The sequence below is a fragment of the Rhinopithecus roxellana genome, chromosome 16 (assembly GCF_007565055.1).
Source record: "Rhinopithecus roxellana isolate Shanxi Qingling chromosome 16, ASM756505v1, whole genome shotgun sequence".
NCBI classification, from domain to species: Eukaryota; Metazoa; Chordata; class Mammalia; order Primates; family Cercopithecidae; genus Rhinopithecus; species Rhinopithecus roxellana.
Genome location: NC_044564.1, coordinates 104,406,942 through 104,421,101, shown reverse-complemented (window position 1 = coordinate 104,421,101; position 14,160 = coordinate 104,406,942). Strand labels below are relative to the sequence as shown.

At 43.8% G+C, this 14,160-nt stretch overlaps 1 protein-coding gene across 2 annotated transcripts in view; it reads right to left on the bottom strand.

Moving 5' to 3' along the window:
* ABCA1 (ATP binding cassette subfamily A member 1) overlaps positions 1-14,160 on the bottom strand; it is a 148,729-nt gene that overhangs the window by 96,337 nt on the left and 38,232 nt on the right. For both annotated transcript variants that reach the window (XM_010353310.2, XM_030919462.1), the window contains exons 3-5: positions 10,780-10,873; positions 6,075-6,216; positions 4,704-4,822 (exon numbers count right to left, since the gene is read on the bottom strand). In XM_010353310.2, coding sequence (XP_010351612.1) covers positions 4,704-4,822; positions 6,075-6,216; positions 10,780-10,873 — 355 coding nt within the window. The remainder of the gene's footprint in view (positions 1-4,703; positions 4,823-6,074; positions 6,217-10,779; positions 10,874-14,160) is intronic.

The following is a 14,160-nucleotide window of genomic DNA, read 5'->3' as shown; positions in this document are numbered from 1 at the left end:
GGTGAGGCACCCTGTAAGACTTCCTCCTTGGATTTCTTATTAGGATGATTTCAAGGATAATTCAAAGATTTGTCCATGGCTTAATTCCTGAAACAGGAGTTCTTCCCAGTTGAAAGATTATTAAAACAGCACAATAGAGTACTGTAGAAGGAGAACTGCCTGGAGCAGCCAGGGAGTTTAGCCATGATTTATTCCCAAAATATCCCTTCTGTGGGTTGTGTAGACTTGGGACAGTCACTTCCCCCTTCTGGGTCAGATTCTTCTCTAGAATAGAAATTCCATATGGAGAGAGGCCATATTTGTTTTGGACACCTCTGTGTCTCGGCACTTAGAACAGTGACTGGCATATAGGAGATGCTCAATAAATAAAGGTCGAATGATTCAATCAACTCATTTATCTATAAATGAAATCACCGGTCTCTAAGGTCTCTTCCAATAAGTGGAAATAAAACGACGCTCTAGCCAAGGAAATCATGAGAGTATCTGAGTAGAGACCCCCATATCTACAGATCATCTGGGGATAGTCCAATGAATTTAGCAGATGCAACTGATGGAAAGAACAAGATAAACTTTCCAGCTGGAGCACAGAAGCAGGAGCCCAGTGGCCCAGCACTGATTACAGCATAGGCCTGAGCGGTAGAGTCTACAGGAGTGGTTGGTCTCCACTGGACTGATCCAAGCTTCAAGTCTTTGTCCTACAGTTACTGATGACTTGAATGAGGCCAAAGAGAGTTGTTTATCACATCTCTAGATGACAAGAAAGGAGTAGCTGATAAAATACACGGCAAAATCAGAATCTAAACTGGTTTTGGGAGGATGGTATAGGGAATCTAAACATGTAAAACAGAAAAAAGACATTTTTCCCTTTAGTCCAAAAAGCCAACAATACAACAAAGTAATGGAGACCAAGTAACTTGCAATTCTGCATATTGAAAATCATCACAATTTTGTTTGAGTGCACATGGAACATGAGTCAACAAGGTGACGCGAATGCCAAAATGCCTAACGCAATCTCAGACTGCATTAACGGAAATGCAGCACTCAGAACAAGCGAGGCAAAAATCCCTTTCTCCTCTGTGCCAGACTACTTTTGTAATTTCCAGTAAACTTCAAGAAGCACACAGACACACTGAGACACAACCAGAGAGGCAGAAATGGGAAGGAAAAACATTCCAGAAGAGGAAAGGAGGCCATTTCGCCTAAAAAATCATGGACTTTGGGAAAACAGTGAAACAAAAACATGAGAGCTATCTTCAAATATTTCAAGGAAAATAAAATTAGACTTGTTCTCTAGAAAGCATAACAGGGTGGTGAATATTTTCTAACAATTAGAGATGTCAACACCCAGAGTGAGCTACTTAGTGAGCGGTAGGCCCCGCCCTGGGAAGGTGGGTGTGTGGTGAAGGAGGTGAATGAGGACAAAGCTCCAAACCAGATCAGTTTCAAGGATCCTCCCAGCCCTGAGACAGACAGCACAGGAGGGTCAAGTTCATCATGCTGTGATGGGGTGTCAGTGCAGATAAACACAGGTCTCTAAGTGGGAATCCATACTGACATACGCCAGTCTCAGCTTCTCTCTGAAATCAGCAGAGTGCTATTCACAATCAGCAAAAAGTTGGCCAGGTGCAGTGGCTCATGCCTGTAATCCCAGCCCTTTGGGAGGCCGAGGCAGGAAGATCACTTGAGCCCAGGAAGTCGAGGCTGCAGTGAGCTGTAAGTGCACCACTGCACTCTAGCCTGAAAACAGAAAGAAACCCTGTCTCTAAAAAAAATTAAAAAATTAAAATTAAAAATTAAAATAAATTTAAGCAAATAAATAAGTAAATAAAAACAAAATCAGCAAAAAGTTACTGATTTCCTGTAGGAAAAGGCAGTGTTTCTGTGTATTTCCCCCTATACTAAGGCCTGCTTTGTGCTACAAGATAAGCAAAGAAAGAAGGAATTTAAGAAACAGCTAGGCCGGGCCTGGTGGCTCATGCCTATAATCCCAGCACTTCGGGAGGCTGAGGGAGGTGGATCATGAGGTCAGAAATTCAAGACCAGCCTGGCCAACATAGTTGAAATCCCGTCTCTACTAAAAATACAAAAAATAACTGGGCGCAGTGGCAGGCGCCTGTAATCCCAGCTACTCAGGAGGCTGAGGGAAGAGAATTGCTTGAATTCGGGGGCAGAGGTTGCAGTGAGCCGAGATCATGCCACTGCACTCCAGCCTGGGTGACAGAGTGAGACTCCGTCTCAAAAAAAAAAAAAAAAGTTAAAAAAGAAACAAACAGCTGCAGGGCAGTAAAGGGGACATACTGAGTGAAGAGAGAGATATGAAACAAGCACCAACATAATAATACACTCAAAATCCAAGGGACCTGCTCTCCTCAAAGCTGTGCACACAACTGTAGGGTTTTTAGACACAGATTTGGCTTCTCTTCTCCACCTAACTCATGTCTCCAGTTTCTCAAAGAAAGCCAGGTGCAGTGGCTCACACCCATAATCCCAGCACTTTGGGAGGCCAAGGTGGGCGGATCATGAAGTCAGGAGATTGAGACCACCCTGGCCAACATGGTGAAATTCCGTCTCTACTAAAAATACAAAATGTAGCTGGGCATGATGGCACACGCCTGTAGTCCTAGCTACTCAGGAGGCTGAGGCAGGAGAATCGCTTGAACCCAGGAGGCGGAGGCTGCAGTGAGCCGAGATCGCGCCACTGCACTCCAGCCTGGCAACAGAGCAAGACTCTGTCTCAAAAAATAAAGAAAAAAAGAAGAAGAAGAAAGGAAGAAGAAGGAGGAAGAAGGAAGAAGAAGGAGGAAGAAGAAGAAGGAGAAGGAGAAGGAGGAGAAGGAGAAGGAGAAGAAGAAGAAAAGAAAACTAGTGGTATTTTAAGGCAGTCTCCTCCACTAAGATCAGAAAGTCTGCTTGACTACTTAACCCATCAGCCAGTCTATTTCAACTGCCACACAAACTGCAAGGCAGAAGAACAAGGCCAGATGCTTAGAAATGCATGGCTGTCTTATAAGAATACTGGCTCTCATTTATTGGGAATCTACTATGTGCCAGATACTGCATTAGGTTTTATAGTTTACACTTCAAGTTAGCTGCTATTTTATAGTTGAGGAAATTAAGGCTGAGGGGTTAAATGGCTTGGGTGAGATGTCACCACTCCAAAAAAATCATAATTCATATTCAGTAAGTGATTCCTATGTGCCAAATACTGTTTTTAAGCAATTACATGTTTTATCTCATTAACAGGTAAGAAGAGGTGTCTGAAAGGGTGCTAACTTAACTTATTCACAAAGTCATGCATCCACAAGGCAATGTGTGCTAGCACTCTTTCCTCTGCACCATGCTGTCTCTTGCTACAGAAGTAAAGGAAATATCCCCAGTTCTGCCTCTGGTCAACCAGCAGGGGCTCTCCAGTAAATAAGGAAGGACTGAGGCTTTGTTCAGGGGTTGCTACCTCTCTGTCTCCTGCACCAGAAGAAACGCCCATGTGCAAGACCAGGACCTGCAGGTCCAGGAAACAGCATCTCCATGGCCTGGCTGTGCAGCCAGGAGTGGTGTAAGTGGAAGCTCCAAGCACAGCCATACCTCTCTCTGCTGTGAAGCAGCACCTCCTCCATGCCACCCCTAAGACAGCTTTGCTTCCCTTTGTCATCAGGTCCACATTGCCCATTGCCTCTTCTCCTGCCTGAGGAAAGCACAGTTCTGTATGCCTTAAAAAAAATCCCTCAAATCTGAGTCTGGTTTAAATTCTAGCTTTACCATTTCTTCTTTTGCCAAATGGAAAACAAACTGGTAGGTCTTTCAGCAAAGGCCAGCCAATTCCATCCCTCCCTAAGAACCAAACAGAATAAAAAGCACTTCCCTGGAACCGTGGTAGTCATTGGTCCATGATGGGGAGGAGTAATTTATCACTGACATTGTTTAGAACAACCGGCGCATAGTAATAATAAAATGCAAACCAACTTTTCTCGGCTTCATTATTGTTTCTATATTCTCTACAGACCATGCACATGCCATTACTGACTGCACTCAGCCAGCTGTTCCCACCAGCCTCTGTCCCCTTGCCAGGCCACTGCCTGGGAGGCTGCTCTGATGCTATGGCAGCCAATGCCTCAGTCAGCAAATGCCCACTCCTCAGACACTTCCTGGATGGCACGCAATAAATTGCCTGGATACTTACCAGATCAGAGGTACAGATTTCACTTTTTAAAGATAACAAGTTCAAATGCGCATCAGACTAATTGAAATGACTAGGGGAAAATGAATTGCATGCTCTTTTTAGACATAAGTGCTTAACTTTCACTTATCCATATCAAGTTGCAACTTTAATTGCTCTTATATGCACAGAAATACCCTGTCTATAAATCTATCCATTCATTGCAACCATATGGCCAACTCCAAAAAAATGCAGTAGGCAGCAACCCGCACCTCTAGCTGTCCCTAAGGCCAAGACTGTAATATTCTTCTCTGGGGACTTTTCTTCCGTCTTCCCAGAGGAGATTAGTACATCACTGTCTGTGGCAACCAGCTCCCCTAGTTTCTTCACCAATGCCTCCTGCAGAGGAGCCCCAGAGGCCAGCCACCAAGGAGAAAAACCCCTTGGTGAAGATCTAATGGGAACAAGCCCCAGACACCTGGGCTACTCTCTTTCCCTGGTGCAGGTCAATTTCCAATTATAAACTGATGCAGAGAAGGTTTTCACTTACTTGAGCTGGATTTCTTGATCTGCTGTAATGTTCTCAGAACTTTGCGCATGTCCTTCATGCTGGTGTCTTTCTGGCTGTACAAAAGAAGCTTCCGAGCATCTGAGAACAGGCGAGACACACTGTAAAGGGTACAAGAAAAGGAGAAAGGCTCTTGTTAGGCCAACTGCCTCTGCTGCTTGACAAAAGTGACTGCCAAGTGCACATGACTCAGCCTGGCTCCCAGGTCCTTCACAGTCTGGCCCTGGCCCACTCCCATGGCTCCCCACACCCAGCTCCATTCATCACCATGTTCCCTCCCCCACCCATCATCAGGGCCCCAAATGCCCTTCTCCATTGGTCAACACACCCAAATCTTACCACTCTTCAAGGCCTGGCTCATCATGCGTGTGCACACACATGCATGCACACACATGCCCCCAGGGCTGACTTATCCATGAGGCACAGTAGGCTCAGTGGCCTGGGCCTGGGATACTCTTAAGGGCATATTAAAATGTTTTAATTTATTTTAAAAGCAGAATTAAAAGTTAATACACTAAAAATGTGTAAGTAATCATGAATCTGATCTGGATTGTATTCATCTTTATACCAATGCAGTCATGAAATATAATTTTTAATATTGTTGTATGGAAGGGGCCCGTGGAGGCTACAAAGCCAGTCTAGGGTCCATGAACATGACAGTGTGGCCCTGCGTGCCACAGCTGCAGCTTCCTCAGGATTGTCCTGAGCCACATCCCATAGTCCTCAGGCAACCTTACTCATGGTCCTGTGCATTTGAAGAAACCTCGATGTCTCATTTGGGAGACATTTATTATGCCCATACTTATGTACAGGCACTGAAGCCAGGAGCCAGGAATACAAAGGGAAGGGGCAGCATCCTGCTTTGCTCAGGGAGCTCACACTCAGGGGAGAAAGACCTGCAGACACTGTAGTCTGATGGGGCAGTGACAGAGGTGAGAGAGGTGATCTGATGCAGAGAAGACAGAACTCCCCTAGCCTTGGCTGTCAGCTCCTTATGGGCAAGGACCCTTCCAGCGTGCGTCTCTGTGCCAGCCCCTACCCCCTAGCTCCTAGAGCCAGCCCATTCAGATGCACGTCTCTGAATGATATCATTAACAACATATAGTATATTCCAAAATAGCTAGCAGACAGGACTTGAAATGTTCACAACATACAGAAATGATAAATACTCGAGGTGATGGATACCCCAAATACCCCAAATTCTCCCTTCCCTCATTCTGCAGACTCTATCACACAAGCATTTACAAAAGCAACTTCACTTAAATCCAGCCATTCAAAATTCTCCAGAGGACAAGAAGGGAAGGAAAAGGATTAACTGACAAGTTTGGAAAGAAAACCTGATCTGATACTTACATGGATTTGTTAAAGTTTCCAACAACTCCAGGAGCCTCCCCAGGAGTCGGGTAACGGAAACAGGGATTGTTGGCATTACAGATAATCCCCTGAACCCAAGGAAGTGTTCCTGCAGAGGGCATGGCTTTATTTGGAAAATGGCCTGTTGAAATCGAGGAGTAGAAAAACACAAGGAAAACATTAATTCTCTGAAGCGATTCTGAGGCTCCATTTATACAATGCTTCATGCCAAGTCTGTCCGTCCCATTTCCCACATCCCAGAGACCTGTCTCTTCTGAATAAATCTGACTCTCAGGTGGAAACTTGGCCTTAGATGTCATTCTTAATCTAGTGGACATCATCTGTAGAATGGAGTTCATGACACTAGCGTTGGAGAAGTGATGAGAGAGGTCCTAAGCAGAAATCCCATAGCACCCTTAGTTCCTCTTGATGACCAGCCTCAGCTCTCAGACATAGAGGGGACTTGGGGGTGCCCTAAGCCTATTTTTTCATACTCTAAGGAGGTAACTATGGTAAGATAAAGTGGGCCGGGCATGGTGGCTCACGCCTGTAATCCCAGCACTTTGGGAGGCCAAGATGGGTGGATCACCTGAGGTCAGGAGTTCAAGACCACCCTGGCCAACATGGTGAAACCCTATCTCTACTAAGCATACAAAAATTAGATGGGTTTGGTACAAAAATTAGATGGGCTTGGTACAAAAATTAGATGGGCTCGGTGGCAGGCGCTTATAATCCCAGCTACTTGGGAGGCTGAGGCAGGAGGATCGCTAGAACTCAGGAGGTGGAGGTTGCAGCGAGCCAAGATAGCACCACTTCACTCCAGCCTGGGCAACAAGAACAAAACTCCATCTCAAAAAATAAATAAATAAATAAATAAGATAAAGTGACTGACAAAGAACACTCGCGGAGTCAGCTGGCACAACTGGGAGTAGAACCCCCATCTCCATGGTCCCAATCCAAGCCTCTTCCTCACACCTGCAGTTAGACTGGAATTTAGCTCATAACAAACCTCTCTGGTACTCTCCTCAGTTTGCCAAAGATTTGTCAGTTTCACCTCCTCTGCCAACTATAAAGCTCCTCAAGGGCACCAGAAAAACACGCAGGCTTGGGGTCTGATATCGTCTGTGAAGCTTCGGTGTTTCATTGTTACTATTGTTGTTTTGTCCCTATATTAAAACAACGAGGCCCCATCCTCTTGCTCTCTTCTTTCTTTCTTACAATGAGCTTCTTACCAAAAGGATGATGGGACATATTTGGGCTCAGTCCTAGGATTCAATTTGGCACAGTTGGGTTTGTGGCCGTAACACACGGATGCTGCTTCTAAGGATCAAGATTAATAGGCCCTGGACCAGGGGTTCTTAACCCAAGGACCTGTTCAGGTGTGGACAGAAAGGCCAGAGCTCCAGCTTCTATCATATTCTCAGGGTTATCTGTGACCCCAAAAGAGTTCACAGTTATCAAGAACCACAGCTCTAGGTGGTGAAGAACAAGTAGCTTCACAAACCAATTGGAATTCACATCCAATCCCTACAGCTTGCTAAGCAGCGACTTTGGCCAAGTCACTGGCCCCATACCCTCAGTTTTGTCATCTGTAAAGTGGTGATAAAAGTACGATTAACTTCACAGAGCTGTGGTGAGCATCACATGAGGTTTTGCAGGCAAAGCATTTTTGCAGAGTGCCTGGTGCAGGACAAAGGCTCCACAAATGGGCCTATGAGGATTTTTCAGGCACTGTGGGAGTGAATCTACCACAGCACTTACTCTGCTATTGCCCAACAGGAACACTCCTTCCATCTCACAGCTACCACCTCCCTCCAAAATGGGAACCTTGTTTTATTCATCTGTTTATTTTCATACAAATGGGCTGAGTCTCCCCAGAAGTTAACCCAAAGTCAGGACTTGCTGCACTTTGCATTTCAGTATAGGGTCTTTCTCTTCTATCCATACTCCAACCAGAGAAGCAACATCCAAAGCAAGGATGTGACAAGATCTGATCACTGTGGCCACCCTCTGCAGGGACTCTGGCCTATTGAACATTTACACAGTTAATCTCCCTATCTTCCTGTTAATAGTTCAAGGAAAACCAAACAAGGCCCCTTTGCCTAAGTCAGCTGCTCTTCATTTGGGGAGATTTATGTAACCCAACCAAATACTCGAAGAACCAAAAGATTCTCCCCTTTCAACGCCAGGAGATACTGGCAATGTAGACAGAGTGGCATAGGTGAAAAGCAGCACAGGGCAGTGATGGTGAAGGTATTTCAGGTTATCCCTTAGCAGGGGCGGCAAAGGCCCTTCCTCGTACGTTGTACCCTATCCTATTTGCAAACAAAAGTAGGATCAGGACTAAGCAGTGGGTACACAGGAAGACAAATAATATAATGGACTCTCAGGACCCAGGGAAGGTTTTAAGACCTTGATAACTCTGGTTTGAACTGGGGAAGATTTACAGAGAAGAATTTCACACCAATCCTTTGTTCTTAGGGACAAGACACCTCTTTAAGTTTCGCCTTAACTTTTAACTCTGCTCTTCCAACTAGGTCCCTGGAGGGTGATGAGAACAAAAGGTAAAGTTGCAAGGTTGCAAGAAGTGCATGGATGTGGCCGGGCATGGTGGCTCATGCCTGTAATCCCAGCACTTTGGGAGGCCGAAGCGGGCAAATCACCTGAGGCCAGGAGTTCAAGACCAGCATGGTCAATGTGGTGAAACCCTGTCTCTACTAAAAATAGAAAAATTAGCCGGATGTAGTGGCACATGTCTGTAGTCTCAGCTATTTGGGAGGCTGAGGCAGGAGGCTCGCTTGAACCTGTGAGGCAGAGGTTGTAGTGAGCGGAGATCATACCACTGCACTCCAGTCTAAGCGACAGAGCGAGACTCCGTCTCAAAACAAACAAACAAAAGAAGTGCATAGATGTAAGGAAAAGTCTCATTTACCATCTATATATACAAGAATTTCAGAACTTTTCTGAAAAGTTATGATCTAGAGTCAGAGGAATCTAGGTTAAAACTCAACAACTTGCCCAAGATCACAACCTCAGTGAATGGCAGAGGCAGGATACAAACAAACTCCAACTTGTCTGATGCCAAAGACATTTGCTATTTCCACTACACCATCCTGCCTGCTTGTAATCATTCCAGAAAGAATAGTCCAGTAGATGAAAAAACTGATTTTGCCCTTGAAACTTATACTTCAGTGGTGCTTGGCATAATGCTTATATGAAATCTAATATGTATTTGCTCATCAATCAAAAAAATCTCTTTGGGGTTCCAAAAGAGAAAACAATTATCTCACAGGCATATAAATGGTGTATAAATTTCAGTTTATGCTTCTTTTTTTTTTTTTTGAGACACAGTCGCACTCTGCTGCCCAGGCTGGAGCACAATGGCTTGATCTCGGCTTACTGCAACCTCAGCCTCGCGGGTTCAAACAATTCTCCTGCCTCAGCCCCCCCAGTAGCTGGCATTACAGGTGTGCACCACCACGCCTGGCTAATTTTTGTATTTTTAGTAGAGATGAGGTTTCACCATGTTGGCCAGGCTGGTTTCAAATTCCTGACCTCAAGTGATCCACCCACCTTGACCTCCCAAAGTGCTGGGATTACAGGCCTGAACCACTGTGCTGGCCCACTCTTTTCTTTTTTGGTGAAATCAGGAAATCATGTCTGAGAAAATGTTTCTTGAGCGGGGTGTGTGTGTGTGTGTATTTCATATGACTATGTGTGATGTGCAGTAGATAATTAGCAAGTAAATACTGTTGCTATGTATTGTGAGAAAGACGGGACCAGGCCAAGAAACACAATTAAAAGGTGGCCCTGGTCCCATTGCTTTCCTGGAAGAACAGTATCTCGTAAGCTTGTGGGTCTCATAGGGGTATGGACTGAGCTGCTTAGCAGTAGGAAAAATCACCGGGGCAGTGAAACTGAAGTCCCAGCTACATTCATAAATATTGATCCTTTAGATTTAGCCATTTCTGCAGTGTCAATCCACCCACTGAGCCCAGACCTAAGAGAAAGACTGTGATTGTAAGATGATACACTGACAATAATAATATGAGGTAGGTATTACTATTCCCTTTTAAAAAGAAGCTGAAATCACTTGTCCAAGGTCATATGCTTAGTGAATGCTGACACCAGAATTCATACCCAGGTAACCTGACATCTGGAGCTTGCGTTCTTAGCCACTGCTGTATTTTCTATGCTCACTGTAAAGGCTGTTATCAAAATACATGATTGACAGTCAGATGATCTGAGTTCTATTCAAGGTTGTTATGAGAATAAAATAATATTAGTAAAACTGAGAAGTTCTACACAAATGTTGCTTAAAATGATGTGTTCCATGATTTGCAACGTGTGATTAAGACATCATGCATATGGAAAAGACTAGGTGTTAAGGCATTATCTTAAATGTGCTTTTGAATCACCACTTTCTAAAATTATCAGTAAGGTTATTTTATTTTCTTGATTTAAAAATGTGTAAAAGAGATGTTGGCTATTGTTATAATTACAAGTATCACCATTCACTAGGACTGAAAATAGTCTCCTAAGTTCATGCCTTATCAAAAAATGAGAAGCCTGGGTTTTTCTGATCCAAACCATGTGTGATGTTTCTTAAAGATGGCATCTTTGGAAAAGTCCAATTTAGCCCACGTTCATTGCCTGGATTTTCCCTGCCACTGGTGAGTCTCAGGTAACATCCACAGTTACTTACATTCATGTTGTTCATAGGGTGGGTAGCTCAGCCGAACAGAGATCAGGATCAGGAAGATAAATAGAGGCCAGGCCACTTCCAGCAGCAGCTGACACTAAGTGGAAAATAAGACAGAACACTGTAAATTTCAAAATAACATGGATGTCCAATGCTACTGGGATTTAGAAAATCCACAGAAAATTTCATTTACTAATTAATCAATTTCTCCAGTCTCTCCCACTACTCTCTAAGCTTTAACAGAACTGTTTGGAGTTCCGACCTTTTAATACACCATTCCATAAACCTCTGTGTCTTCCCTTAGGTAAGGGAAGATGCTTCCTATCCTACTTTATCTGGTTCACTTCTACTCATTTTTCAGGATGCATCCTGGCATAATTTCCTTTACTAAAATCTCAGCCTGAGCTAGAAGCCCTTCTCCCGTGCTACTCCAGTAACCCCAGGCACACTCCTCCTGTAGCATTTTCCTGGAGCTCCTGAAATCATCTGTTTCTGTTGCTGGCTTCCTCAGCACACTGAGCACTCTGAAAGCAGGCACTCATCCGAGTCTCTCTGCATCCCCAGCCTTAGCACAGTGTCAGGTACGTGGTGACTATGTTGAAAGGAGAGGACCAGGGCAACCCGCTGTGCTAAATACACACAACCCTTGCTCCTCTAATTGCACAGAAAGCTGCTCCCTATGGGGCAAAGAAGAGGGCTCTCAACAATGAAAATTCACACATAGTTCCATATTGACCTGTGTGCATGCAGGACTGTGAAGAGAGAGGGCGAAGTCCTTCCCCATCTGTCCAGGTCTGGTCACCATCTTCTCCAATGAGTTAAAAGATCATTGAACTTACAAGCAAGCATGATACACTGGTTAAAGCAATGAGGTTCCTCCAAAGGAAAACCCTGCCTCAGTGAGTTACTAGGGGATAAATCAGCACAAGGACAAGACGGAAATCACTAGACGTAATGTAACTGAGCCAGTAGTGTTCAGACAACTAGTTACATTGCCTGAAGTCTATCACCTCTCCCATTCCTTTCATTTCGGTATTTCAACATTGTAATCAACATAAATACCAAAGAGCCCAAAAGAGTCACGGGGCCTTGTGTTTAAGAGTAATTATAACTTATAACTGTGGCTTCAGAGTCACAGAGCCAAAAGAACACTGGTATGAAATCCCTTTTTGTCTTATTTTTTTAAAAAAAGCAAAAGATTGGGCCGGATGCACTGGCTCATGCCTGTAATCCCAGCACTTTGGGAGGCCGAGGTGGGTGGATCACCTAAGGTCAGGAATTCGAGACCAGACTGGCCAACATGGTGAAACCCTGTCTCTATTAAAAATACAAAAAAAGTAGCTGGGCATAGTGTTGGGTGCATGTAATCCCAGCTACTTGGGAGGTTGAGGCAGAACTGCTTGAACCCAGGAGGCGGAGGCTGCAGTGAGCTGAGATTGTGCCACTGCACTCCAGCCAGGGCAACAGAGCAAAACCGTGTCTCAAAAAAAAAAAAAAAAAAAAAAAAAAAAGCAAAAAAGCAAAAAAAATTTTTTTTTGAGACAGGGTCTTGCTCCACCATCCAGGCTAGGGTATGATCTAGAGATCATAGCTCACTGTAACGTCAAACTCTTGGGCTCAAGTGATCCTCTGCCCCAGGGCTCCCAAACTGCTGGGATTACAGGCGTAAGCCACCGCACTCAGCCAATGCAGAAATTTTTCTTGATCTTCAAGTCCTTATATTTTTACAGAAAATTTGAAAATAAAAAAATACAGAAAAGTTTAAAACGGTAAATATAAACCACCTTAATCCTACCTCTAAGAGATAATCTCTAGTAAACTGAACTAAAAATGGTTCTCTATTAATATCGTTTGTCTTTTTTCATGCTTACATAAATAATATTTTTTCTCTACAATATTGAGACTATGCAGCACATATACTTTTGTATTCTGCTTTTTCATTTAACATCATACTGGGAGAGCATTTCCCATGACATAAAATATGCTCTTAAAACATGTCTTGTAACGTCTACTTGATATTCCACTCTGTGAAGAGATCATAATTTAAACTTTCTGCTCAATTGCTGGTGCTTCAGATTGTTTTGGGTAGGTTTTTTTATTATTATTTATTTATTTGTTGTTTTATTTCTGATTAAAAAAAAAAGTTTTTTATTTCCAAAGACCTCTGATAAGGTTCTACATTAAACTCGTTTAAAAAATCTTTTCGGGGATGGACGCAGTGGCTCATGCCGGTAATCACTTTGTGAGGCTGAAGCAGGTGGATCACCTGAGGTCAGGAGTTGGAGACCAGCCTGGCCATCATGGCGAAACCCTGTCTACTAAAAATACAAAACTTAGATGGGCATGGGGGTATACGCCTATAATCCCAGCTACTTGGGAGGCCAAGGCAGGAGACTCTCTTGAACCCAGGAGGCCAAGGCAGAAGAATCGCTCGAACCCAGGAGGTCAAGGTAGGAGAATCGCTCGAACCAGAAGGCCTAGGTTGCAGTGAGCCGAGATCATGCCACTGCGTGATCAGAGACTGGGCAGAAAGAAATATAGCAAGATAAATAGTGGATGTACTAGAATGATAAGAATATGGGTGTGACTGGCACAGTGTCTCGTGCCTATAATCCCAGAACTTTGGGAGGCCAAGGCAGGCGGATCACCTGAGGTCAGGAGTTTGAGACCAACCTGGCCAACATGATGAAACCCCATCTCTACTAAAAATACAAAATTAGCTGGGCATGGTGGTGCATGTTTGTACTTCCAGCTACTTGGGAGGCCGAGGTAGGAGAATTGCTTAAACCTGGGAAGCGGAGGTTGCTGTGAGCCAAGATTGTGCCACTGCACTCCAGCCTGGGAGACAGAGCAAGACTCTGTCTCTAAATTTAAAAAAAAAAAAAAAAAAATGGGTGATGTTTTTAATACTTTCCTGTCTTTTCTAAATTTTCCACAATGAGCATGTATAAATTTCTCGTGGTACAAAAAACACTGTTACCATAAAACTATCAAGAATAGTTTGCATAGACAGCACAACAGAATGAAAAATAAAGGCAAATGGATCCCTCTCTGGAAGAAAGCATGCTGACAGTGGAGTACTCAAGACCAAAGATGGGGCTGGTCTTGCTAATATTTCTGTAAATAATCCCAAAGAGACAACGTACTCCAAGCTTGGGAATGACATTCAGCCTTTTCTTCCTTTTCTTTTTTAACAGCAAACACCTTTTTATTCTATAGCTTATTTTTTAAGTTCAGATACACATCACATTCCATATCTTAAAGATACACAATTTTTATTTGTCAATTATACCTCAATAAAGCTGGGGGTGGGGGTGGGGAAGAAAGCAATTTTCTTTCTGCCAAAGAACAAAACCACGACTCTATGAAAATAAACTTTTCTCA